At 38.2% G+C, this 25,962-nt stretch overlaps 1 protein-coding gene across 2 annotated transcripts in view; it reads left to right on the top strand.

The window, feature by feature from the left end:
- The window catches only part of SCP2 (sterol carrier protein 2), a 102,296-nt gene that overhangs the window by 59,102 nt on the left and 17,232 nt on the right, over positions 1–25,962 (top strand). For both annotated transcript variants that reach the window (XM_036256878.1, XM_036256877.1), the window contains 4 exons: positions 370–517; positions 1,236–1,343; positions 7,549–7,702; positions 24,089–24,182. In XM_036256878.1, coding sequence (XP_036112771.1) covers positions 370–517; positions 1,236–1,343; positions 7,549–7,702; positions 24,089–24,182 — 504 coding nt within the window. The remainder of the gene's footprint in view (positions 1–369; positions 518–1,235; positions 1,344–7,548; positions 7,703–24,088; positions 24,183–25,962) is intronic.

Here is a 25,962-nt window from a genome sequence, read left to right as displayed (position 1 = left end):
AATTCCCCTATTATTTTTCACTCTGTCTGAATCATAATGATCTGTTGATAAATCGCTTCAGCCTGTTTACCACAATTAAATATTGTGGATTGATAGAGTTTTTGTAACTTAAGATATGGCCTGAAGAATTATAAATCCTTTTATATATCTTATTTGAAATTCTCTCCTTTATAGTACCAGGTTTAATATGTATATTTTCCCTTCTGGATATCCTTTTATTTGGACTTTCTATATAATATAGAGTCAATGGATATTTCAATATGTGTGGTCAGTTCTCAGCTGTTAGGTTTATGCATATTAAGCTCTTAAAATCCTTATATAAAAGTCCCAGTTTTGATGCCTTTTATTTATATATGATTTTGATTTTAGGTTGGCTTTGATATGAGTAAAGAAGCTGCCAGAAAGTGCTATGAGAAATCTGGCCTGAGACCAAGTGATATTGATGTAATAGAACTTCATGATTGCTTTTCTTCCAATGAACTCATTACTTATGAAGCACTGGGACTCTGTCCAGAAGGTAATATCTTTTATGAGATGCATATTAACTTAGTTTCTTTAAGAAAATGTCATTTTCGCCATTAAACAAAAGAATTTATTAATTACTTTCCCTCCTCATTGGCTCTGCCACACTGTGCAAAATGAATGTAAGCTACCTTGATACTGGACTTATTAGAACCTATACTGAGATAACAGAGTGTACAAATAATCTGTATTATGTAAATCAGGAGTACTTATAATGTTTTATTAAGTGGAAAAAAAGATATAAAATTATATTTGTAATAACAATTTCAGATTGTGTTTGAATAAAGACTTGCAAAAAAGGAAAGTGGAAAAACTAGTTTGTGGGATCTGGATGATTTTTAAATTTTATTTTTAAAATGGTTGTATCAGCCCTGACCGGTTTGGCTCAGCGGTTTGAGCGTCAGCCTGCGGTACAGAGAGACCCGGGTTCGGTTCCCACTAAGGGCGTGTACCTCGGTTGCAGTTTGTCCCCGGCCCTGGTTGGTCGTGCGGGTGGCAGCCACTCGACGTGTCCCTTTCGCGTCGATGTTTCTCTCTCTCTCTCTGTTCCTCTCTCTCCCTCCCACTCTACCTGAACAAAAAAATGAGAAAATGTCCTCGGGTGAGGAAATGTTTGCTGTAAGAAATTCTAGGCTATATAGAAGTTTAAGAAAACATATCATTTGTTCCAAAGTTATTTTTAACATTTGTGAATGTATTTTTTTCTTCTATAGGACAAGGTGGAAAACTGGTTGATAGAGGAGATAATACTTATGGAGGAAAGTGGGTCATAAATCCCAGTGGTGGACTGATTTCAAAGGGACACCCACTAGGAGCTACAGGTAATAGTGCACAGAGTTCACATACCTTTTGTTACCATTTGGCATAACAGTGAATGATTAGTCATTGATCTGAATGAAAGATTATATTCTCTGAACTTGGTAACCAGTGTTTTATTTTATTTTATTTTTTTATCCTCACCCGAGGACATTTTTCCATTTTTTGTTCAGGCAGAGTGGGAGGGAGAGAGAGGAACAGAGAGAGAGAGAGAGAAACATCGACATGAAAAGGACACATCAAGTGGCTGCCACCTGCATGACCAACCAGGGCCGGGGACAAACTGCAACCAAGTTACGTGCCCTTAGTGGGAACCGAACCCGGGTCTCTCTGGACCACAGGTTGACACTCTAACCGCTGAGCCAAACCGGCCAGGGCAGTAACCAGTGTTTTAAATGATTGGTTAGCCACAGTATTTTTTTTTTATTTTCCTTTAAATATAGTATACTTCAGTGATCTTGATTAATTGATGAGATTTGAATTAATTGATATTCTAAATTCAACAATTTGTATTTTTTAAAGTTTGATTATTTTCAAATAGGTGTACAACTTAACTAACAAGATGTTTCCAAATGAAATCTGGCTAGACCTGCTAGATATGAATCATTTGAAATTAGCACATTAATTATATATAGTTGTATATGTGGTTGGTGTTGCAAGGAAATTTTTTTTGAAAGAACTGAACTAGAAGTTATGAAATATGAAATTTATTATGGCTGTACTACTGACTGGCAATGTCATTATTTTGATTAATTACTAATTACTCAATCACTTTGATTCTTAGTTTTCTTAATTATAAAATAAAGGAATTATACAAAGAGACTTCTAAAACAACCTAGCACTAAAATTCTGGGACTTATTTTTATATGGATAGGTGAGTTTTATATTTTTCCATATTGTCATATATAAATCAAGTAAAACCTTATTAATTCTCACAGATTCCAAAATAGAGATGTTAAATTGATTTTTTTAATCCTCACTTGAGGATATTTTTACATTAATCTTCAGATAGAGTTGGAGGGAGGGAGAGAGAGAGAGAAACATCAATGTGAGAAAGACACATTGATTGGTTGCCACCCACACAACCCCCAACTGGGGCTGGGACGAACTGCCACAGAGGTACGGGCCCTTGGCTGGAATTGAACCAGGGATAGTTTGGTCCGCGGGCGATGCTCTTACCACTGAGCCATACTGGCCAGGGTGAGATGTTAAAATTAATATTGCATTTATTATAGCAGTGAAGTTTGGTTTATTTATGTTTATCACTCAAATTTAGTGAGCTTATAATTTAGTAGATGGAGAGTAAGAGATAGTAAGATATGTACACACAGGTAGTTACAATATAATGTGCCACCTAGCTTTTTGTTTTCCGTCTTGTCTGTTCTTTGGTTCCTTTATCTTTTTGATGCTATCTTATTATTAATTGGGTAATTTAAAAAAAGAATTTTTTTTCTTTATTGATTTTTAGAGAAAAAGAAGAAGGGAGAGAGAGAGAATGATAGAAACATCAATAAGAGAGAATATCGATTGGTTGCCTCCTACATACCCTGCAATGGGGATCAGGCCCACAACCTGGGCATGTGTCCTGACCTAGAATCAAACTAGCGACCTCTTGGTGCATGGGTTGATGCTCAACCACTGAACCACACTGGCCAGGCTTAATTGGGTAATTTTTAGTATTTTATTTTCTGTCTTCTATTGGATTATTTCTTTTCCTTTTTTTTTTATCCTCACCTGAGGACATTTTTCCATTTCTTGTTCAGATAGAGTGGAAGGGAGAGAGAGAGAGGGAGAAACAACAACGTGAAGGGACACATCGAGTGGCTGCCACCCGCACGACCAACCAGGGCCGGGGACAAAGGGCAACCAAGGTACATGCCCTTAGCGGGAACCGAACCCGGGTCTCTCAGGACCGCAGGCCGGCGCTCTAACCGCTGAGCCATACCGGCCAGGGCCAATTGTTAACTTTTTGAGGTAACACCATAGTGTTTTCCATAGTGGCTGCACCAGTCTGCATTCCCACCAGCAGTGTATTAGAGTCCCCTTTTCTCCACACCCTCATCAACACTTGTTGTTTGATGATTTGTTGATGGCAGCCATTCTGACTGGTGTGAGGTGATACCTCATTGTTGTTTTAAGTTGCATCTCTCTGATGATTAGTGATGTTGAGCATTTCTTCATATGTCTCTTGGCCATTTGTATGTCCTGTTTAGAGAGGTGTCTATTTAGGTCCTCTGCCCATTTTTTAATTGGGTTCTTTGTCTTCCTTTTGTTGAGTTGTATGAGCACTCTATATCTTTTGGAAATTAATCCCTTATCTGATGCATCATTGGCGATTATGGTCTCCCATACAATGGGTTCCCTTTCCATTTTGATGGTTGTTTCTTTTGCTGTGCAGAAGCTTTTGAGTTTAATGTAGTCCCATGTGTTCATATTTTTCTTTGTTTCTGTTGCCTTAGGTGTTGTGTCAGTGAAAATTCTGCTGCGTATGATGTCTGAGATTTTGTTGCCTACATTTTCTTCTAGAATTTTTATAAGAGACTGTAGGAAGGGCATTACTATTTGAATATACTACACATACTTTGACAGGATGCCTATTCCTCTGCTTGTCCACAATTTATAAATACATTCATGCTTGATAGTTTATTGTGTTTTTTTCAAGCAGAGGAAAATTATTGTTTTTCAGTTTAGTGCCAGAAGTTACAAGAAGGGAAATTTTAAAAAAATTCACTCGCCCTGGCCGGTTTGGCTCAGCAGTTAGAGCGTCCACCTGCGGTCCGGAGAGACCCAGGTTCGGTTCCCGCTAAGGGCATGTGCCTCGGTTGCAGTTTGTCCCCGGCCCTGGTTGGTCGTGCGGGTGGCAGCCACTCGATATGTCCCTTTCACATCGATGTTTCCCTCTCTTTCTCTTCCTCTCTCTCCCTCCCACTCTGTCTGTACAAAAAATGGAAAAATGTCCTCGGATGAGGATAAAAAAAAAAAAAAAAAATACACTCAAATAGTTTATGCTTTTATAACTGTCTACCATGCCTTCTTGGTAAGTGGATTTCTGAGTTCAACTTTTGACTTCTAGATTTCACAGGTCAGGTCTAGATTTTAGAAATACAAGAAACACCAGTTTATTCTGAAGGTAGACAATCAGAAAGCTCAAATAATTAGTATGCTGTCTCACAGACAGTCATCTTTTGTCAAAAGCAAATAAATTACAAGGAAATTAGTTGATAATATGGATGTTGAGTTTCTTCCTCCCTTCTTTTTTGCCATATATGAGTTAGGCAAATCATGAGTAAAGATGTATTGCAGTGTACCACATCCTCTACAATGTCAGTTGTATGGTGTAATTGAAATTATTGCAGAGGGAAAAGGGGGCACATCTGTACATCTGTAATACATTCAACAAAAAAGATACATTTAAAAATTTAATAAGCAAAAAAGAAATTATTGTAAAACCTGTAAATGCCTTTTTTCTTTATTCATATTATTCTCTTTTCTCCCTCCCCTCTCACCCATCCCTATCTTCCTCTCTGCCTGCCTTCCCCTCCCTCCCCCACCTCTTTTCCTCTTTCCCTCCCTCTCCCCTATCTCTCACTCTCATGTTGGCTGTCTTGAGCATTCTCTAGTCTCATTCACTTAACTTTCTTTTCCTTAAGCAGGCATGTTGCTTCTTTGCACATGCTCATTTCTCTTCACAAAGCATTCTTTCTTTTTGCCTAGCTAGCTCCTTTTATTCATAGGAGCTCAGCTTCGATGTCCATTCTTCTGGTATTCATTCCCTGACCACCAAGCTATGAGAGCTATTCTTCCTCTCTGTGCTTGTAGCACCTGGCCTATGGTAGCATTATCATATTTATTTTGTTATTTACTTTTTATTAATTTATTTTTGTTACAGATGTTTCTCCTTTTCCCCCCATTGGCACCCTCCTCCTTATCGCCCTCCCCCCAACATTGTTATCTATGTCCATTTGTTATGCATATATGCATATAAATCCTTTGGTTTATCTCTTCCCTCAAGATTGTACTTTAAATGCCTGCATTTTTGTATCTCAAGATTATCAGCTTAATGAGGAAAAAGACCATGCCAATCTTGTTTATTGTTGGATCTTCTGAGCCTTGGGCAATGTCTGTCACAAAATAGACATTCAGTAAATTTTTTTTGGATGAATGGGTAGATGAATACCTAATTGGTTCACTGCATTTTTTTTTTTTAACTAAGATGATATTATAAGTATTTTCCTAAATTGTTAAAAAAAAAACTATAGCCCTGGCCGGTTTGGTTCAGCGGTTAGAGCGTCGGCCTGCGGTCCTGAGAGACCCGGGTTGGGTTCCCGCTGAGGGCACGTGCCTTGGTTGCAGTTTGTCCCCGGCCCTGGTCGGTTGTGCAGGTGGCGGCCACTCGATGTGTTCCTTTCACATCGATGTTTCTCTCTCCTCTCTCTCCCTCCCACTCTACCTGAACAAAAAATGGAAAAATGTCCTCGGGTGAGGATAAAAAAAAAACACAAAAACTTTATAAACATAATTTTAAATAGGAACATACTGCTTTGTCATATGGATAGCAAGAAACTTCCCTCTACCTTCAAGGTTCTTTTGGCTAGTCTAATAATTAAATCTACATGAGATAGATTAATAAGAGAAAATGACTAAATTTAATTACATACATATACATGGAAACCTCATATACATGAGTCACAGACTCCACATATATGAGCGTTCAAAGCCAGAAAGGGAAAATACAGTATATATTATATTCTGAGCTAAGGAATGAGGTTGCCTTGGGGCTTCAGAGGAGAAGGTCATTGCAGGACATTAAGAAGAGCAGATGTTCAGTGATTAGTAGTTTTTCCTGTCATATAGATAGGTCAAATATGTTATTTCTGGTGATAACTCTTATTCTGGACAAGGCCTGTGATTTAAATTCTTTTTTTTTTTTTTATCCTCACCCAAGGACACTTTTGCATTTATCTTCAGATAGAGCAGGAAGAAGAGAGAGAGAGAAACATTGATGTGAGAGAGACATATCAAGTGGCTGCCACCCACACGGTGGTTGGGGCCAGGGACAAACTGAAACTGAGGTACTCACCCTTAGCGGAAACCGAACTCGGGACTCTCTGGTCCGCAGGCCAGCGCTCTAACTGCTGAGCTAAACTGGCCAGGGCCTGATTTAAATTCTTTAAGGGAGAGGCGAAAGTTTCTCACGAGCCTGTAGGGCAGCCATTCTCAACCTGTGGGTCGCAACCCCTGTGGTCGAACAACCCTTTCACATGGGTCGCCTAAGACATAACAGTAGCAAAATTACAGTTATGAAGTAGCAACGAAAATAACTTTATGGTTGGGGGTCACCACAACATGAGGAACTGTATTAAAGGGTTGCAGCATTAGGAAGGTTGAGAACCACTGCTGTAGGGTCTTGATTGCCTTCAGCTCAAAATAATTCACATGCCAAAGTGACACATCTTTGAGAGGCCTGTTCTGAACCCCAGGAATTGATTATATGCTCAAATAGCTAGCTGGTGTGGTAGGAAGATAAACAAATGTAAATCAGGAGACTTGGGTTCTAATCTCAGCTCTGGAATTAGTCTGCTTTGTAACTATTCACAAATTTTCTAATCTTACAGTTTTTCAGTGCTTACGTGATTAAGTTATTTTCAACTCTGAAAATCTTTGATTTTATTATTTAGGGGACAAAAACTATTCTTGTAAATTTAGAACTATTCTTGTGAATACCTATATATATATACATTTGGAAAACAGTTGGTTCTTGTGAACTATTTGGGGAAAATAATAGGAAAATTCACCACACCAGCTATAGATTTTAGGGAAAATGAACTCCCAAATCCTAGAGTATTTTCTTATGATACTTAACAATGGTAAACTTAGTTAAATTAATTTTATGCCTTTTTGCCTGGGCCAAAGAGCTATTTTATATTCAGTGTTTTCTCTTAACCTGGCAAGAAAAACAACAGGTTGGATAAATTTAAAGAGTTCAGAGAATTTCTTAAGTTTGTATATTGTTATAATACAGAGATTACTTAAGAAAACTAAATGCAGAACCATTAGTTCTTTAAAGAGAAGTTATTAAAGCAAATGTTTACTTGGCTTAATTAAATCCACAATGAAACGTCAGTAGCCCTTGTGTGGTTTAAGAAGTTAGCTGTTGGGGCAGCTTTCCTAAAGCAACAGAATGTGACTGCTCTGTGTTCGATTTGTTAGGTCTGGCTCAATGCGCTGAGCTCTGCTGGCAGCTGCGAGGGGAAGCCGGGAAAAGACAAGTTCCTGGTGCAAAGGTTGCTCTGCAGCATAATTTAGGCATTGGAGGAGCTGTAGTTGTCACAATTTACAAGATGGGTTTTCCCAAGGCTGCCAAGTAAGTTTCATTCTGGGTTTTGTCTAGCAATGAGTCCTTCTGACTTTTCACAGCTGATGACGGTTTACATGTAAAAAGTCCTAATTTTATTGTCTTAATACTCAAAGAATAAGTTATCTCATTACATTGCTTTAATAGCACAGCCTTAAAACTTTAAAACTGGCCTTTAGCTTTAAAGTGAACAAGTCTTAGGAAAATTGTGTTAAAAAAGGAGGCAGCATAGTCAAAAGAGAGTGCGGAACTAGAAGCTGGAGCTGGCTGGATACTTGTCTCAGCCCTGCCAACCTGAGTAATTTTAATTTAGAAAAGTCACTTTTTGCCTTGGCTGGTTTGGCTCAGCGGTGAGAGCGTCGGCCTGCGGTCCACAGAGACCCGGGTTTGGTTCCCGCTAAGGACGCGTACCTCGGTTGCAGTTTGTCCCCGGTTGCAGTTTGTCCCCGGCCCTGGTTGGGTCGTGTGAGTGGTGGCCACTCATGTGTCCCTTTCGAGTTGATCTCTCTCTCTCTCTCTCTCTCTCTCTCTCTCTCTCTCTCTCTCTCTCTCCCTCTCTCTGAACAAAAAAATGGAAAAATGCCCGGTGAGGATTAAAAAAAAGTCACTTTTTGATTTCCTTTCCTACAATATGCTTTCTCCCCATAGCTTCTCAGGCCATTTGGAGAAAGTCATCAAACATGCTGATTGGACCTCTGTAAATTTCCTTCATAATCCAGCTAAGCCCTCCTCACTGCGGCTAGAATCCTTTTTATTTGTCTCTTGCTGATTTTCTACCTGTTTTTGTCAAATGCCCATGCTCCTCAAATCTCTAAGCATTCCCCCCTTTCAAGCCTTTCATGATCCCTCTCTTCTCTTTGAGAAGTGCTCCTCCTTCCTAGAGGAAAAAGTCCCTCTTCCTTTCCAAGGCCCAACTTTCCTCTTTGTATGCTTTTATTTCCAGTAACTTTGTTGCAAAAACTAAGTACATATACCCTCTCCCTATTGAATCCTTCCATTTTTGCCTTTCCACTGACTCCTTTCCCTCTTTCAGCAAACATATTCAGGTCTTCTGTATTCTAAAATAGTCTGTTTTTATCCTTGCTTTAATTCTTCTTTTTTACAATGAGCCTTTTATATTGAGCCGTCTTTGTTTTTCCATGCTGAAATATCTTACAGTTTAGTTTCTGAAGTTATCACTGAGGTCAGGTAAGGCCACCAATGATCTGATTGTGAAATTGTGACATGTCCTTGACTTTATTTTTCATATGTATTCTCATTAATCCTGCTGTAGCTTTCAACACTAATTGGTTCCTTTTTATTTTCCTGAAATTCTTGGTAATTATTTTTGCACACTCTGGTTCCACAAGGATATGCAACACTTATTAACAGAATTCCTTATATCCTGATGTTTTGCAAGCGCCTGAGTGTATTCTGTCTGTCCTTTCACTCTTCTTTCTTTGCCGGGAATACCATTTCTGTTGTGAAAATTCTTTTTTTAAGGCCCATCTCGGGAGTACCATCTCCCTTTAAATATCCACAGCACTTTGTACCTCTTGGGTCCTTATCCAATTTTGGTTTAGTTGCAGTATATCTAGTTTGTTTTTATCTCCCTTATTATATGAAATCCTTGAGGCCTAAGACTATGACTTGACTTCTCCCCACCGCTGTGAGGATCTCTCTCATAGTGGGTAACTGTTTATTTAACTAAATAAAAAAAAAAAGATGTTAAGAAATTGAATTTTAAGTTTCCTCCTAAATCTGATTTATTGGTTCTGCACAGTCCTCTGGAATTCCATCCTGTTCATATTTGGAGTTGAAAACCCTCAGTGAAAGACAAACTATGAAGAACTACCAGAGTCAGAATATTAGTGTAACTATCAAAAACAAAAAACAACAGATAATATATTAATGACAAAAGTTGGTTTGAAATATTTAAAGATATTGACAGTTTTAGTGATATAAACATAACTCACTCCAGAGGCCAGGGTTGGGAAAACAGTTCTAACTCTGATGGTGCAAATATAGTTTCAAAATGAGGTTGTGGTTTGGTTTCAAACAAAATCATTTTAAGGTACCCATTGCACATGATCTGATTTGCTTAGTGTGTCATTTAGCTAACTTTGATGGAGCAACTGCTACATGCTTAGGCCCCCAAGTATGGTCCTTTGAGTATGTGGGGAAGGCAGACATAACATGTTTTTCAAAATGCTGTAGAAGCCCAGAGGAAGAAATTATTTTGAAGAACATAAATTTGAATTGGGATGACTAGGATTGCCCAACAGAAGGATAAAGGAAGGGCATTCCAGGCCTGTACAGGGATTTGAAAATACAAGGAGGTTTAGTGAGTGGCTGTACTGTATGGGTGGAGAGTAGATTTCTTTTGTTTGTACTTGGCTAGAGTGGCAGAGTCAATAGTGTAGAAGTGACAGGAGATTGGATCATGGTTTTAAAACGATTCAAATGCTATGCTTGGGAATTTGGAATTTATCCTACAGAATATAAGTTGTAGCAAAAGTTCATGTGATTATATTGTGTGTAAGGTAGATCAGTCTGACATTATTTTGAATTGAATGGTAGAGAGATCAGAGGCCAGAGGTGCTTAGGAGGCAATTATAGTAGTGTGGATAAGAAATGTTTAGTGCGGCAACAAGAGTTGTGAAAATGCAAAGGAGAGGTCATATTTAAGAACTATGACCAGTTACATTTAATTGACAATTAAACTTTAATTTAGACCAATTTTGAATATGCATATTGACTTTGTATTATAACATCCTATTTGTCTTATGTAAGTGGGGAACTTTTATGATACAGAGGATAGACTTGAATTCTGTAATCTGTTAAATGAAACTTATTTTTAAAACCCAACTTGGTTTTGTTTTGTTTATTCCATTTTTAAATTAATAATATACATACAGTAGAATTCACCTTTTTTAGTGCACACTTCTGCAAATTTTGACAAACATACAATCATATAACTACCACCTTAATCAAGATACAGAACAGTTTCATCAACCCCCAAAATTTCTCATTCACCTTAATATCCTACCTTTCTCCCTACACTCCAGCCCCAGGCAACAACTGATCTGTTTTCTGTCCAAATAGTTTTACCTTCCAGAATATCATGTGAATAGGATCAAAAGGCCTTTCTTTCACTTAACACATTACCCTTGAGATTCATCCATGTTATTGTGTGTATCAGTAAATTGTTTCTTTTTATTGCTGAGTGTTATTCCATTTGTATGAATGTACCACAGTTTGTCTATTCCTTGGTTGAAGCATATTTGGGTTGCTCTGGTTTTTTAAATGGAAAATGCCCTAATTGTCTTGGAAGTTTAACTCAACAGGTAAAAAGTCTACGTGATATAAGAAGCTAAAAGTTTGAAGTAAAAATTGTATCCATGTAATGATTACAACTGTCTGTGTGCTCGTAAACAAGCACTAGAAGAGCAATAAGAAAAAATGAATATAGGAAACTTATTGGAATGATAGGATTGTAGGTGGTTGGCTTTTTCATTTTCTAAATTTCTATTTTAACTAGAACCCTTTTTTTGACATAACTTCATACAGGACAAATTATAAGAATAATACAAAGAACTCCCATATACCTCACATTCAGATTCACCAACTGTTTATATTTTGCCCCATTTGCTTTATCATTTTTTCTCTATATACACTTAAATGAATATTTTCTGAAATATTTGAGAGAAAATTGGAGACATTGTGCTTCTTTATCTGTAAATATTTCAGTGCACATTTCTAAATACTGTACAAGGACATTCTTTGTTAAAATCAGGAAATTTAAAATTTATACAATATTATTACCTAATCCAAAGAACATATTCATAGTTTGACAGTTGTCCCAATAATATCTTGATAAAAGATACTGTAGTTCCAATAATATCTTTATAAAAGATACTGTAACCTTTTTATTATCTTCCTTGTCCAGATCCATTGCAAGATCCTAAATGCATTTCTCTATCATGTCTCTTTCTCTCTCTTTAAAATATGTTTTTATTGATTTTTTTTTTTTTAGAGAGAGAGAAAGAGGAAGGGAGAGAGAGAGATCGAATGACTGCCTCCTGTACATCCCCCACTTGGGATTGAGCCTAAAACCTGGGATGTGCCCTGACCAGGAATCGAACCGGGATGTCTCAGTCCATGGGATACTCAATCCACTGAGCCACAACGGCCAGGCTGTCATGTCTCTCTTTAATTTCCTTTAATATGAAACAATCCCTCAGCCTTTCTTTGTATATTTTTACCTTGACTTTTTTGAAGACTTCAATTACATTCTTTAAGAATACAATGTCTCACCGTGGCCAGTTTGGCTCAGCAATTAGAGCATCGGCCCACGGACCAGAGGGTCCTGGGTTCAGTTCCCACTAAGGGCACGTACCTTGGTTGCAGTTTGTTCTTGGCCCCGGTTGTCTCTCTCATATCGATGTCTCTCTCTCTCTCTCTCTCTCTCCCTCCCTCTCTCTCTCTCTCTCTCTCTCTCTCTCTCTCTCTTCACCCCCCTCTCTTCCATTCTATCTGAAGATAAAGGCAAAAAATGTCCCTGGGTGAGGATAAAAAAAAAAATAGAATGTCTCTCAATTTGTTTTTATTAGATATTTCCTCATAAATAGATTCAGTTTATACATTTTTTTTGCTGGAATACCACTAAAGTTGTGTTCTTAGCATGTCATATCTGGAGGCACATGATGTTGGTTGTCCCATATTGGTGATTTTTCTACTTGGATCACTTGATTAAGGTGATATCTACCATCTTTTCTTCTGAAAAGTGACTGTTTTTTCTTTTGTAGTTTTAAAGTAATTTGTATTGAGGTGCTTGAGACTATATAAATATCCTATTATTCCTCCTCAAACTTTTACCCATTACCCATTCATTTCAGCATCCATTGATTTTTTTTTTTTTTAATGTCATTAATTTTATATTAAGTGACATTCTGCTGTAAGGAAGAGTTTCTCTTCTCCCCCATTTTATTTTATTTATTTATTTATTTATTTTTATCCTCACTCGAGGATATTTTTCCATTTTTTGTACAGATAGAGTGGGAGGGAGAAAGAGGAAGGGAGAGAGAGAGAGAGAAACATCGACGTGAAGGGACACATCGAGTGGCTGCCACCCACATGACCAACCAGGGCCGGGGACAAACTGCAACCGAAGTACGTGCCCTTAGCGGGAACCGAACCCGGGTCTCTCCGGACTGCAGGCCGACACTCTAACCGCTGAGCCAAACTGGCCAGGGCTCTTCTCCCCCATTTTAAAATTTATTTCTGTCTATTTCTATTTATCTATTGATAAATATATCAGTATGAACTCATGAATTCTTTCATTCAGTGGGCTATAATTCATTATTATAATTTCTTTTGATACTTGAAATATCCCTGCTTTGGCTAGTGGGAGTTCCTTCGAAGTGACTCATATTGTCTCATGATTCCTTTTAGTATTTACTTTCTAGCTCAAGAAGATTTTCCAAGCTCATCCTGTACTTTCTATGTGCCAGCCCTACAATCAGCCATTTCTCCAAGGAACCCTGGTTCCTTTTAGTGGAGAATAGTATTTCAAAACCACAGTGTAGCAGCTAGCTCAGTGCTTGTTTTTATTACTTGTAGGCCTTCTCAGGGGACACAGTGGAGAAACACACACACACACACACACTTTTAGTTTCATTTGAAAAGAGATTATTAAGGACTACGTGCAAAAACCTTATATGATTTTTATCTGTTTCCATACTAATGTAGCCACCAGTTAGCTGTTAGAATGAAGAAATTATAAAACTACTTAAATGTCACCAGTCTGCAATACTTTAAAACATTTTTTCAGATTGGAATTACCAGAAAGGCAGGGTTGATCAATGAAAGAGCGCCCTGTCAGCCTTTCCTTCACACTACCTGCTTTGGGCATGTTAACCTTTTCTTCAGTTTTCTAAGAGTGAAAATATTTACTTTATGGATTAGGAAACTAACAAATAAAAAATAACCTGCCACACATTGTAGTTACTCAATAAAAACTGTTGATTTTTTATCTCCCTGTGCATTTTTCTTTTTTTCCTATTTCTCTCTCTTTTTTTTTTTGTCACTGCTCGAATGGTTGAAAATGGTTTTATTATTCAATTATAAATATTATCTAGGGGTGCCCTGGCCAGTTTGGCTCAGCGGTTAGAGCATCGGCCTGCGGTCCAGAGAGACCCAGGTTCGGTTCCTGCTAAGGGCATGTACCTTGGTTGTAGTTTGTCCCTGGCCCTGGCTGGTCATGCGGGTGGCAGCCACTTGATGTGTCCCTTTCACGTCGATGTTTCTCTCTCTCTGTCTCCCACTCTATCTGAACGAAAAAGTGGAAAAATGTCCTCGGGTGAGGATATATATATATTATCTAGGGGTTTGAAAAAAGTGAACTTTAATTTTTAGTTCAGAATGGGGAACATACCTAACTAACAAGTCATTGAAGCCCACACTTTGGTTCTTTGGGCTAGAACTCTATTTGTGATGGGACCATGTGCCTGTCCTAAGGTCAAGGGGAGTTGCTGATTGCAAATGAACCTTACTCCCTAAACCTTATGTGCATTGCACAATCATCTCTATTTAGAACAAACTGACTCCTGGTAAAATGTGAGATTTAGAGACAGAGATGTGATTAAAACGTAGGGTTCCATTATGTTCCTAAACACAAAGAATAACAGCAACCACTTAGAAATATTTTTAACAGCTTTATTGAGACATAAGTCATATACCACACAATTCATCCATTTTAAGTGTACATTCAGTAGTTTATAGTATATCACAAAGTTACACAGTCATCATCACAATCAATTTTAGAACATTTTCATCACCCAGAAAGAAACCATGTACCCATTAGCAGTCACTCCCCAACCCCAGTCCTTGCAGGCTCGGGAAACCACTAATCTACTTTCTGTCTTTATGGATTTGCCTATTCTGGACATTTCATATAAATGAAATCATACAATATGTGGCCTTTCATGACTTCTGAAGATTCATCCGTATTATAGGAATGAATGTTATATAGGCATTCCTCAGGGATGTTGTGGATTTAGTTCCAGACCTCCACTATAAAGTGAATATCACAATAAAGCAAGCATACACATATTTTGGTTTCCCAGTGCACATAAAAGTTATGTTTATACTATCCTGTAGCATGTTAAGTGTGAAATAGCATTATGTCTAAAAAAATGTCCTTACCTTAATTAAAAATACTCTATAAACTGTTAAGTGTGCAATAGTATTATGTCTAAAAATGTACATACCTTAATTTAAAAATACTTTTCTGCTAAAAAATGCTACCATCTGAGTCTTCAGTAACTCATAATCTTTTTTGCTGTAGTAAAGTGTTGCCTCAATATTGATGGCTGCTGACTGATCAGGTTGGTGGTTACTGAATATTGGTGGCTGTGGCAGTTTCTTAAAATATGACAACATGAAGTTTGTCACATAGAATGACTTTTCCTATCACAAACGACTTCTCTGTAACATGTGATGCTGTTGGATATCATTTTACCCACACTAGAACTTTCCAAAGTGGAGCTGGTTCTCTCAAACCCTGCCACTGCTTTATCAACTATGCTTATGAAATATTCTGGATTTATTTCTTGTCATTTCAATAGTCGTCACAGTGTCTTCACCAGGAGTAGATTCTATCTCAAGAAACCATTTTCTTTGCTCATTCATAAGTAGCAACTTCTAATCTGTTAAAATTATATCATGCAGTAATTCAGTCACAAGCTTCAGGCTCCACTTCTAATTCTAGGTCTCTTGCTGTTTCTACCACATCTGCAGTTTCTTCCTTCACTGAAGTCTTGAATGCATCAAAGTCACCCATGAGGGTTGGAATCAACTTCTTCCTAACTCCTGCTTATGTAGATATTTTGACCTGTTTCCATGAATCACAAATGTTCTTAATGGCATCTAGAATGGTGAATCTTTTTCAGAGCGTTTTTTATTTCCTTTGCCCAGCTCCATCAGAGGAATCCTGGCTGTAGCCTTACAGAATGTAGTTCTTAGTTAAATAGACTTGAAAATCGAAATTGCTTCTTCATCCATGGGCTACAGAATGGATGTTGTGTTAGCAGGCATAGAAACATTAATCTTACTGTACATCTCCATCAGAGCTCTTGGGTGACCAGTTGTATTGTTAATGAGCAGTAATGTTTTGAAAGGAATGTTTTTCTGAGCAGTAGGTCTCAACAGTGGGCTTAAAATATTCAGTAAACCATGTTATAAACTGAAGTGCTGTCACCCAAGCTTTGTTGTTCTATTTATAGAGCACAAACAGAGTAGATGTAGCATAATTCTTAGGGCCCCTAGAATTTTTCGGATGATAAATGAGCATTAGCTTCAACTTTAGCCACCAGCTATATTAACCCTTACTTAATAAGAGAGCCAGCCTGTCCTTGATGCTTTGCAGCTAGGCACTGACTGCTCTAGCTATGAAAGCTCTAGATGGCATCGTCTTCCAATATAAGACTGTTTTGTCTGTATTGAAAATCTGTTGTTCAGTAGGCAGCCACCTTCATTAATTCTCTTAGCTTGATCTTCTGGTTAACTTGCTGTAGCTTCTACATCAGCACTCTGCTTCACTTTGTACTTTCATGTTATGGAGACAGCTTCTTTCCTTAAACCCCATGAACCAACTTCTGCTAACTTCCTGTTTTTCTTCCGTGGCTTCCTCAACTCTCTCAGCCTTCATAGAATTGAAGCATTGGGGCCTTGCTCTGGATTAGGCTTTGGCTTAAGGGAATGTTGTGGCTGGTTTGATCTTCTTTTCAGACCATTAAAACTTCCTCCACATTAGCAATAAGGCTGTTTTGCTTTCTTATCATTTGTGTGTGCACTGGAGTAGTACTTTTAATCTCCTTCAAGAACTTTTAAATTTGTTACAATGATCTGTTAACAGTGATCTTTGACGTTACTACTGTAATTGTTTTGGGGCACCGTGAACTGCATTCATAAAAGACAGTGAGAACAAATATAATAATATAGTTTGAAATATTGTGAGAATCACCAAAATGTGACATAGAAACATGAAGTGAACAAATGCTGGTGGAAAAATTGTGCTAGTAGACTTGCTTGACACAGGGTTGCCACAAACCAAAAATGCAGTTATCTGTAAAGTTCAGTAAAGGAAAATGCGATGAAATGTGGTATGCCTGCACTTCATTCCTTTTTATAGCTGACTAATATTTTATTATGAGGATTCCAGTTTCTTTCACTAACACTAATTATTATATCTGCCTTTTTTTTATTTTAGCTCCTAGTGGGTGCTAAGTGGTATTTCATTGTGGTTTTGATTTTCATTCTCCGAATAGCTACTGATGTTGAACATCTTTTTATGTGCTTACTGGCCATTTGTATATCTCTGGAGAAATACCTATTCAGATCTTTTGGGCATTTTTAAATTGGATTGTCTTTTTATTATTCAGTTGTAATGGTTCTTTTAACAACTACTTTTTGAAGACCTAGTGTGTGCCAGGACTTTGCTAGGTGCTTTACATGCACTTCTTCATTTAATCCTCATAAAAGCCCCAAATGGTAGGCATTATATCTTATTTACAGATGAGGAGTTTTAAGTGTTAGCAGTCAAGATTCTAACCTTTATATGAGTTTAACGTTCCCGTTTCATTGGCTATTCCCTGCTTCTGATATTTTACATTGATTGAGTAGTGCCCCATATGCTAGGCCTTAGGTTGAAAATTTTCAGAAAGCATAGAGGGAATTCATATACCAAATAATTAATCTTCAAAGTCCCAATATTTTATGTACTCTATTTATGTCAGGAAACTCATGTATAAACCATGTTTAAAAATCAGAATTTAGTTTCTGCTAAAAGAACTTTGTATATAGTGAAAGCATGAGGAGCATCCTTCTGTACTATGAGTAATCACTTCTCTGAGTTTGCTTAAGTTATTCAGTGTCCCTAGAGCAGGGCACATATCAAATAAATTGTAAGGTAGGAGAGATTTTTCAGAAAATATTGAGAAAACATTTTATATATTAACTTTTTTCCCTAATCTGGATGAGAAGTTGGTTAATCATTAGCTTGATGAACTTTTCAAACAAGATAAAGAGATTCTGTGACCTGTGGGAATTTGTTGTCTGAACCCTGCCCACAAAGAATCAAGGTATTTGGTACACTGAAAATTGCTACTAGTATCAGTATTATTTTATCATGTACGATTAGGAAGTGGCAAGCTTGGAGAAAGGCACCGTGATGATTACAAGCTGAATAATTGAATTAATTAAATGAAATTGGCCTGTGGAGGACTAGTTGTGGCCACTTGATTTTAGGTCACTCATTCAGACTTTTGACAGAGAAGATGATGACCATAGATCATTCTGCTCTAAGTGGAACAGGAAAATAATTAGGCTTTGGGTAAAGGAGAATTCAATGTAATTTCTCTTTCATTTAGTCACTATTTACTGAATATCTGTCGTGTGCTGAGAACTGGGGATATAAAGATTTTCTTTTTAAAGATATGGTATCTGCTCTTTTTTTTTTTTTTTTTTTTTTTTTGGTATCTGCTCTTAAGAAGCTGACATGTAGTAGGGTTTCACAGAAAAGGAGCATGGCCTGGGTCTTGAAGGGTAAAATGGAGTTAGCTAAAACAGAAGTATTCCAGACATAGGGAGCAGCACTGGCAAAGGCAGGGAAGCGTGGAGTAGCGTGTTGTGCTCTGAGAACTGCATGTCAGCATGGCTAGAGCTTAGGTTCTATGCCTTGTTTGAGGTATTGGTGGTAGGCTCATTTTCTACTTCTTAGACTTCCCATTGCCTTCCTTTCATCCTCTTTCTTAGCTGATTACTTTGTTGAAAAATCTGAAGTCTTTAGAACCCTATCTAGAACCACACCCATCTGATCCTCTTTCTCTTAAATGTCCTCCTTCCTGTCACAGGCCACTAGATCTCATCCCAGGTCACCTTCTCAAGACTTGTAGCTCCTTTTCCCTAGTTCATTACCATCATCAGATAAACATGCTCTGTATGTTAATCCTGAAACAAAAACAAACTTTTCTTATACTACCCTCCTCTCCAAAGAACATTTCATTGTTCCCTAAAAGTAATGCCTCAGAAGAGCCACACTGTCTCTTTCCTTCTCCTATTAACCCTTTAATTCACTATAATCACTATAATTCACTCCCTTCCACCACTAAGTTAAAATTGCTTTTGTCAGAGTCACCTGAATTCTCCATGTTGCCAAATCCAGCAGGTACTTGACATAGTTTACTCCTCCCTCCAGGTTCTTTCTGCCCCACCAGCGGGTGACACCATGCTCTACTGGTTTTCCTGTTGCATCACTGGCTGCTGCTTCCCCTTCTCTCCCACACCTGTAAATAATGGAATTCCATTGGGTGTTGTCCTGGGCTCTCTTCTTTCTCTATTTGTCTCTTAAGGTGAGCTTATCAGTTCCCATGGATTTAGATAAACCAAAGAATTTATGTGCATTTATGCATAACCAATGGACATAGACAACAGTACTGTGGGAGGGGGCAGGAAGGGGAGGGTGTCTAGGTGCAAGGGGTGGGAGTGGGGGATATCTGTAATTAAATTAATTAAAATAAAAAAATACTGATTATTATCTTAATTTTATCTCCAGTCTGGACCTCTCTTCTGAGCTCCAGACTCTCATATCCATCTTGTCTCAGAAATGTCTTATACTTAATGTGCCTAAAATGGAACTTAATTCCCTCTATTCCCACTACATTCTTCAATAAATGGCACTACCAGCCCTGGCTGATTTGACTCAGAGGTTAGAGTATTGGCCCACTGATCAAAGAGTCTCAGTTCAATTCCGGTCAAGGGCACGTACTCAATTGTGGTTCAATCCCTGGCCTCGGTTGGGGTTGTGCAGGAGGCAGCCAATCGATGTGTCTCTCTCATATGTTTCTCTCTCTGTCCTTCCCTCCATGCCTCCCACTCTATCTAAAAATCAATGGAAAAATATCCTTGGGTGAGGATTTTAAAAAATAATAATAAAAAATGGCACTATCATTCTTGAATCATCCTTGCCTTAGATCTCCCTCATTCTATCTGGATTCTATCTCCAAATTTATTTTGAATTGTCAATGTAAGAAACATTCAAGCCTGTAGAGATTTTTTTGTGAGTTAATTTGAGCCAAACTGTCAACAATTTATGGAAGCAGAATCTCAACAGATTGAGAAAATGCTATAGAAAATGGCAGTTTGCATTTTACTTTATACATTACAGTCAAAAGAGAAGATGTAAGTGTGTTATATAAAATCCATTGATGATAGATTAGGAAGGTGGGAGAAAGCAAAGTGGGGAAACCTGGGACTGGATAAAAAGTAAAATGATAGACACATAGGTGAGTACAGGAGAGTTAACAGTTAACATTTAACTCAATAATAATGAGATTTGTGTCTCCATTCTGGTGCATACCTGTGCTTTGAGGGGTCTAGAAAAGGAAATTACTTTGACATTCCAAAGGTATGTTATTATAGATGCAAAAAGACAATAGACAGGCTTAATGTGAAAATTGACCTTTGTCAGGGAAGAGTCTAGCCTAGGAGATGACTACCCACCATAAACTGCTTTTAGTTTAAAAGTTTTAATTTCAGACTATTGTTGTTATTTTAGGTCTCTGAGTTTGTAAGGCCACCATGCAGGCCTTCCCTGAGCTTGTCCACAAAATTCACTTTCTTCTCTCTACCTCCATTGGCAAACTGGCTCCACTATAGGCCAGACCACCATCGCTTCTTATTCGGACTACTCTAGCAGCCTCCTAACTGTCTCCCCACCTCTGTTCTTGCACCCTTCTCTCCAGTTCATACTGCATACTGTTGTAAGAATAATCACGAATCAAACTATTTTATTTCCCTGTTTGATCGTTTCAGTGGCTTCCCAGATTGCCTTCTTTGGTGTGCACAATCTGGTCCCTGCCTGGTCCTCCAATTTCATGTCATTCTCCCTCCACTTACTGTGCTCTAGTGACACTGGTCTTGTTTTACTTTCTTTTCACATACCAAACTTTTCTCTTGGACTTGGCAGTTTCCCCTTTGAAGGGCTAACTCCTTTTCTTCTTTTAATTGGGTCTTAGCTTAGATTCATCTGATCAAAGATATCATTCCTTGATTGCCCTTCCTAAAGTAGGTTCTTCCTCATTCTGTTTGCTTCCTAATACTTGCAGTTATTTTGTCTGTTTACTTCCTTTTCTTCACTGAAAAAAATGTAAACTCAGTGAGGAGAAGGACTGGGTCCGACTTGTTTACTGTTTTGCTCCTAGTATCTGGAACAATGTTTGACATGTAGCAAGCACTCATTAAATATTTATGAAATCATAGAAAGAAGGAAAGGGAAGAGAAAAGAGAAATGGTTGGAGTGGGTTGGGAGAGAGAAAAAAGAGAAGGAAGGAGAGACAGGAAATAAAGGAAAGGACAGACAGGAAATAAAGGAAAGGACAGGAAGGAAAAGGGAAGAACAGAAAAAGGAAGACATGCTTCCTGAGCCTCTGTTATACTCTCGGTTCCTCTATCCTCCCGGTGTTATTCCATTCAAGGTTCCAGCCACCACCATAATGCTTGCAATATGTGAGAGGAATTACCTAACATCCTAAGGTGCCCTCGTCTTCCTCAGACCCCTCAAAGTTTCTGTATCTAACACTTGAGGCTGTGGAGCCCATAAGTCAAGTCTATCATTTTTACACACTGGACTCCATTTATTTCTGAAAAGTCATTGGCCCTCTCCACCTTCTTCCCTTCCTCCTCACCAGAGGTACATATAGAGGAAGTATCCGGCTTATAATCGTAAAGCTAGTGAATGGAGGAAGCCCTTAGGATTTCACCCCAGGCATTTGTAGCTATAAAGACTGTGCCTTTGTTGTAGACCAACGAGACAGACTCCGAACTGGGTTCAAATTAAGAGAGCTTTATTAGCCATGCGGCGACTGTCCCGTCCTACGCAGAGGAGAGAGCAGCCCCGAGCTCAGGGGGAGGGCTGCTTATATAGTTGTCTTAGCCCTAGTTAAGAAATTGGGCTAGCCCTAGCCAGTTTGGCTCAGCAGTTAGAGTGATTTGGCTTAGTGGTTAGAGTGTTAGCCTGTGGTCCAGAGAGACCTGGGTTCGGTTCCCACTAAGGGCGCGTACTCAGTTGCAGTTTGTCCCCGGCCCTGGTTGGTCGTGCCAGTGGCGGCCACTCGATTTGTCCCTTTCACATCAATGTTTCTCTCTCTCTCTCTCTCTCTTCCTCTTTCTCCCTCCCACTGTATCTGAGCAAAAAATGGAAAAATGTCCTCGGGTGAGAATAAAAAAAAAAAAATTGGGCTAAAGCGAGTAAGCAAGCAGGCAAGCACCTACAGAAGCAGATATCTGCGGTTAGCCATTACGCCTGAGGGATGAATTAACTATACAGTGGGTTAGTCATTATGCCTGAGGGATGAACAGTTTCAGTTTGCACAATGCAATGGTTAACCATACAATACAATGCTTTAACTCTGGCTGATGTATATCTCCTTCCTTGCTTAATGGGAAAATTTTTACTGTATGTTCACATAGCATATGTTTGTCCTTCACACTTTTTGACACATGAGGCCATTTATCTGTAGTGGTTCCCTGAGTATCAAACAACCAATAGGTAGATGGTTGTTAATCTGTCAACGTAAGAAATGTCCAAACCTGTAGAGAATGTTTATAAGAGTTTATCTGAGCCAACACTTATGCCACATGCCAGGGAGCAAGATCTCTAATGCTGTGGAAAATGACAGTTTCACAGTTTCTTTTATGCACCAAATTAAGGAGGGAATTTAAGAAAGATTACATGAGGGTGGGAGAAAGCAAGGCAAGATTACGTGATTTCTTGAAGGTGGTTATTAACCTAGATGCACAGAAACAATGGACAGAGCTTGCTTAAGGCAAAGATAAAACCTTTTACTAAAAAGTTACATGCCTGGGCATGACTACCCATCATGACCTGGAATTTATGGTCAAATCACCCTGAGGTTACTTTTGATAGAACCCCTTTTTTCATCCACAGATTGAGATTTATTGTATCACATATAACCCATGAATCTCAAGTACACCCTCTGCTTATTCCACACTTCCTTGTAACCCTGTTCTGATCACTGGACTGCTACAGTAGCCTCTTTTTTAAAAATTTATTTTATATATTTTTTATCCTCACCCGAGGACATTTTTTGATATTTTGTTCAGATAGAGTGGGAGGGAGAGAAAGAAACATCAATGTGAAAGGGACACATCGAGTGGCTGCCACCCACACGACCCAACCAGGGCCGGGGACAAACTGCAACTGAGGTACGTGCCCTTAGTAGGAACTGAACCTGGGTCTCTCTGGACCGCAGGCCGATGCTCTAACTGCTGAGCCAAACCATCCAGGGCACAGTAGCCTCTTAATCAGTCTTCCTGCCTCCCCACTTGCCCCTACAGACCATTTTCTAGCTGGCAGCCAGGTTTGTTTTTGTAAAACATGTAAATTGCCCTGCTCCGTTTGGCTCAGTGGTTGGAATGTTGGCCAGGGAAAGAAGAGTTGCAGGTTCGATCCCCAGCCCTGGTTGGGGTTGTGTGGGAAGCAACCAGTTGATGTGTCTCTCTCATATCAAAGTTTCTCTCTCTCTCTCTCCCTCCCTCCCTCCCTCCCTTTCACTCTATCTAAAAATCAAAGGAAAAATATTAACAACAACAAAAGAATTAAACACATGTAAATTGTATTATGCTACTTTCCGGTTTATACTCTCCAGTTCTTCTTATTATACTTAGAATAAAACCCAGACTCCTAATTATGACATATAAAGCCCCTCATTATCTTGCCTTGCATGTTTCTGTGACCTTAGATCCTTTTATTCTGCTTTGTTCCAGCCATACTGGTCTTCTTATAGTTATTTTAACTGCAAGCTAGTTTCTACCTCAAGTTCCTTATAGAACTGGCTCCCCCACCTAAATCTTTACATGGCTGGCTCATGGACATAATTTAAGTATCACCTTCTCAGAGAAGCATGTCTTACTAGGCTATCTAAAATAGAACACCCAACACAAAAACATATACTTCTCTCTATCCTCTTAACCTGCCTTATTTTCTTCATATAATCTTCCTTCCTCCCTTCCTCCCTCCCTCCCTTCCTTCCTTTTCTTTCTATTTATTTATTTTTGCTTGTTCATTGACTCTCTCCTCTACTAGATATAAGCCTCATGAGGGTAGGTTTTTTGCTGTACCATCAACTAAGTGCTTAGCACTAAGTGAGTACTCATATTTGTTGGAAAAAAATGGGGAGTAAAACTTGTTTTATGGGTTTAATATCAATTTTATTTGAGTAAAAGTCACAGCAGTTTTGTTTTTAGGGTTTTGGAAAATTACTACTGTATAAATGTAGAAAAACCTAGTACCTATATGACTCCATGGATTGAAATTGAGTCTTTCCCCAATTCTAGAACTCATAAAATTGAGGCTGCTCCAGCCAGCTCTGCAGTTGAAGGATTTAAGGCAAATCTCATCTTTAAGGAAATTCAGAAGAAGCTCGAAGAGGTAAGTAATATTTATCTAAAATACCACCATAAGGACCCAGAGTCTAGAGGAAGTGCCGATAGATTTCAGGTGTTGCATGAAGTAGTACAAGTTGAAAATTTATATCATTATTGTCAAGTATTGAGTGTATTTTAGATTTCTGAGTGTCTATTATGGTTTCCTTGTAATTCTGGTAAGAGTGCATTTCAGAGATGTATGAATCTCCAGATTTGAGTTACATAAAGAACTGTAGTAAATTGCTGTTAAAATCTTAACTTCAGAGGAAAGGCTAACCCTTATCACTCTTTTTTCCATCCTTTTTTTGTCATGCTCATGAATTCTCTTTCTTTTTTAATTTCTTGCTTAATCCCTCCACCTCCCCTCAACCCTTCCCCGTGTCAGAGCTTTCTGTCTGCTCTCTATCTATGAATCTGTCTCTATTTTGCTTGTTAGTCCAGTTTTTTTCATTAAATTTCACCTATGGTACTTGTCTTTCTCTCGCTATTACCATCAGTTTTAATGACCACATAGTACATGTTTGAATGTATGTACTATCATCTATTTAACTAGTCTCCTATGATGAATATTGGGTTATATTTAAATTTTGTAAGTAAAACAGTGGTTTAATAAATTTCCTTATGTGCTCAACTTTAAGTACTTAATGCCGTGATTACCTTAGCATAAATAATTAAAGGGGAAAATTGTGGGTAGTTGGATATGTGTGTTTTGCATATTGCCAATTATATACCAAAAAGAGGATACTAATTTACAAATTTAATAATAATTCATGAGGGTGCCTTTTTTTTCTTTAGAACTTCTCCAGTGCTGTGTTGGCTGGTTAAAAAAAAAAATCTTTGCGCCCTGGCTGGTTTGGCTCAGCAGTTAGAGCATCGGCCCTCAGACCAGAGAGTCCTGGGTTCGGTTTCCACTAAGGGCACATACCTCGGTTGTGATTTGTCCCCAGCACTAGCTGGGGTTGTGTGGGTGGCAACCACTTGATGTGTCTCTCTCACATGGATGTTTCTCTCTCTCTCCCTTTCTCTCTTCCTCCTGCTCTATCTGAGGATGAATGCAAAAAAAAAAAAAAAAAACTTTGACAATTTAGTAGGGAAAAAGAATCTTGTTTTAAAAAATTTCTTTCAAATGTCCACTAAAATGAAAAATTTTTTTCATGCCACCAATATTTGCCTGCGGAATAATTCATAGTATAGTTGCTTCTGCCAAATTGCCCCATTTTTTCAACTTTATTCTGTTTAAAAATATCAAATAAAAATAATTAGTTTAGAGAGTATCTGGTATGGCTAGATACCAACCACTGAATACTTCATTATTGGGATTAACAAAGCAGGGCTGTTTTTATTTCACAGTCCTCTTTTAGCTTTGCAAATGTATGCTTCTTGCTCCCATTTAATTCTTTTCTCTTCCTTCCATAACCTCACTTGCATGGACCTTGTCCTCTTATTTCTTTTCTCCTTCCCACGATTGTCAGTTTCCTAAATGTTTGGACTAGAAAGTGAAAGAAAGTCTTGAATCTTTTGTCAATTCATGCATTTTCTGCCTTAGCAAAGGAAACCTGGCAAGATATTTTATTTCTACTTTTGTCTTTGTTAGCAATACCCACTGCCCTTTGAATTCTCTTAATTTTTTATTCTGATTATGTTTACAACGAGACCTACTCCTTGACCTTTTACCTACTCAGAAAGAAATACTTTCTTCATAAGGAGGCACTTAGAACTTTGTTAGTATTAGTTATCTCCGGTTTTGCAACAAATGTGTATTTGCTTTCCCTTTTAACTCTCTC

The sequence above is a fragment of the Molossus molossus genome, unplaced genomic scaffold, assembly GCF_014108415.1.
Source record: "Molossus molossus isolate mMolMol1 unplaced genomic scaffold, mMolMol1.p scaffold_m16_p_12, whole genome shotgun sequence".
NCBI lineage: Eukaryota > Metazoa > Chordata > Mammalia > Chiroptera > Molossidae > Molossus > Molossus molossus.
This window is presented reverse-complemented; position numbering and strand designations above follow the sequence as displayed.